Source organism: Lathyrus oleraceus, chromosome 5, assembly GCF_024323335.1.
Source record: "Lathyrus oleraceus cultivar Zhongwan6 chromosome 5, CAAS_Psat_ZW6_1.0, whole genome shotgun sequence".
NCBI lineage: Eukaryota > Viridiplantae > Streptophyta > Magnoliopsida > Fabales > Fabaceae > Lathyrus > Lathyrus oleraceus.
The window spans coordinates 19,482,476-19,484,498 of record NC_066583.1 but is presented as its reverse complement, the minus strand read 5'-3'; the positions used below and the strand labels follow the sequence as shown (position 1 = coordinate 19,484,498).

The following is a 2,023-nucleotide window of genomic DNA, read 5'->3' as shown; positions in this document are numbered from 1 at the left end:
CCCCACCCATGATTTGTTGTTTCCACTAGTAAGGTAGAATTTAAATCTCACTCATTTTCATCATGAGTCATGTGTTCCTAATTCTATGTGTTGCCTAATCTATTTGTGACATCTTTGCACTTGCACTCATCTCCAAACTTTACAAATCTTTTCAAATTATATGTAATTTCGTAAAACAATTGTACTTGTAAATATTTCACATGTCTTTTGTCTTTTACAAAGCTTTATGAACTAATACAAAATGTGTGTCACTAAATAAAATAATAATTAATATCTTAAAATTATCTTAACCAAGATGTATATAAAGTTGCCTGCCGCCAAGAAAGCAGAAATTATAATTAATGATAATTAATTAAAAAAAAGCAAGATCTTTTTGAATGAAAATTAATTTTATTTTTTATTGCAAAATCATATAAAATCGTCTTAGATACGTTTTAAAAAACTTACTAATTGTAGTAAAATCAAATTCTAACCTCAATTTTATAATCTATTATATAGGATATGTGATTACTTATATAGTGCTACTCCAACCAAGCTAAGACTTCAACCACAAAGCACATCAACTTTTCAACTCGTTCACATGACTCGTCCTTTCAGAATTCTCGACGAGCTCAACTCGTCTTCCTCCGACTCACCTGATTCCGCCGTCGTTGATTCCGACTTCGTCGTCATCCTCGCCGCTCTCCTCTGCGCTCTCATCTGCGTTCTAGGTTTGGTTACCGTCTCCCGTTGTGGCTGTCTCCGTCGCTTACGTCTCCCTTCCCCCGCCCTCGCTTCTCAAACTACACCTCCTTCTGCAGCTAACAAAGGCGTCAAGAAGAAGGTTCTGAAATCTCTTCCCAAGGTTACAGCGACGGAAGAATCCGCGGTTAAATTCTCCGATTGCGCTATCTGTCTGAGCGAATTCACCGCCGGAGATGAAATCCGAGTGTTGCCTCAGTGCGGCCATGGCTTCCACGTGTCATGTATCGATGCGTGGCTCAGATCTCATTCTTCGTGTCCGTCTTGCCGTCAGATTCTGGTAGTATCTAGATGCGATAAGTGCGGCGGAATTCCCGCTCCCGCTCCCGCAACTACCGCTGTCGGCGCCAGCTCTACGCCGGCGCCGGAATCTGAAGTTAGGTTAAAGGTAAGGGAGGACGATGGAAACAGTTTCTTGCCTTAGGTTTCGCGTTTTCTGAAAATTAGTTTCAAATCTTGTGTATATTAATTATATGTTGGAAAAGGATTATTATCCATTTATTAGATTATGTGTGATTTTTTAAAATTTGAATAGAAATTAGTTAATTAGATTGCATTCGCAATATGTGAAGTTGATTGTATACAATTTGCTTCAGTTTAGATGAAATCAATAATTATTTTTTACTTTCTGTTATTGTATAGCATATGATCAACTTATGCAAAAGCTCAAAACCAACCAGTAATGCAAAAGCTTTGTTGCTTTTACATTTTTTTTTAATTGGGAGAGAATTAATTTTAATTCACTTTTATTGTTGTTAAGTCAAAATGTATTTTTTTTTATATTAAAGTTTATTTAAGAATTAATTTATTGTTGAATTTACTTTTATATAAGTCAGTGAATGAGAAAATTGAAATTGTGACTCAATGATATCACACATTGTTAAGACTTTTGTAAAATTAAATAACAATATTATTGTGATTTTATGAAGCTATTGAGAATGGTGGGTGATTAAAGTGAATTGATTGTATTGTTGTTTGTAGGGGTTTTACCGAAAAGATAGAAAAAAAGAAGAGTAATAAATTGAGTGGATGTGTAAAGTGTAAAAAAAGTAATATAAAATGAGGGAATTGGATTCCCAGCCGTCAGGATAGTAGTAGGAAAGCAATTTTGAGTTGGTTTACCAAACTTTAAATTTGGACTACGTGACCAAAGTATCTTTGGTTTTACTCACTTTTTAAATGTTAAACTTATTTTAAGGGTATGGAATTATTTATATTGTTTTGCAAAGCATACATGGCCATCATATAAAAAAGAATAGAAGATCTAGTAACATGTTTTTAT

The 2,023-nt window shown here is 34.4% G+C and overlaps 1 protein-coding gene across 1 annotated transcript; it reads left to right on the top strand.

Moving 5' to 3' along the window:
* Positions 1-513: 513 nt before the first annotated feature.
* On the top strand, positions 514-1,365 carry LOC127085200 (RING-H2 finger protein ATL80). The gene has a single exon (XM_051025752.1). It carries the CDS (start codon positions 581-583, stop codon positions 1,163-1,165), a length of 585 nt encoding a protein of 194 aa, XP_050881709.1. The 5' UTR covers positions 514-580; the 3' UTR covers positions 1,166-1,365.
* Positions 1,366-2,023: the final 658 nt, after the last annotated feature.

What these genes read in the sequence shown, in the direction of transcription:
- LOC127085200 (XM_051025752.1), top strand. Translation starts at nt 581, where the DNA reads ATGACTCGTCCTTTCAGAATTCTCGACGAGCTCAACTCGTCTTCCTCC.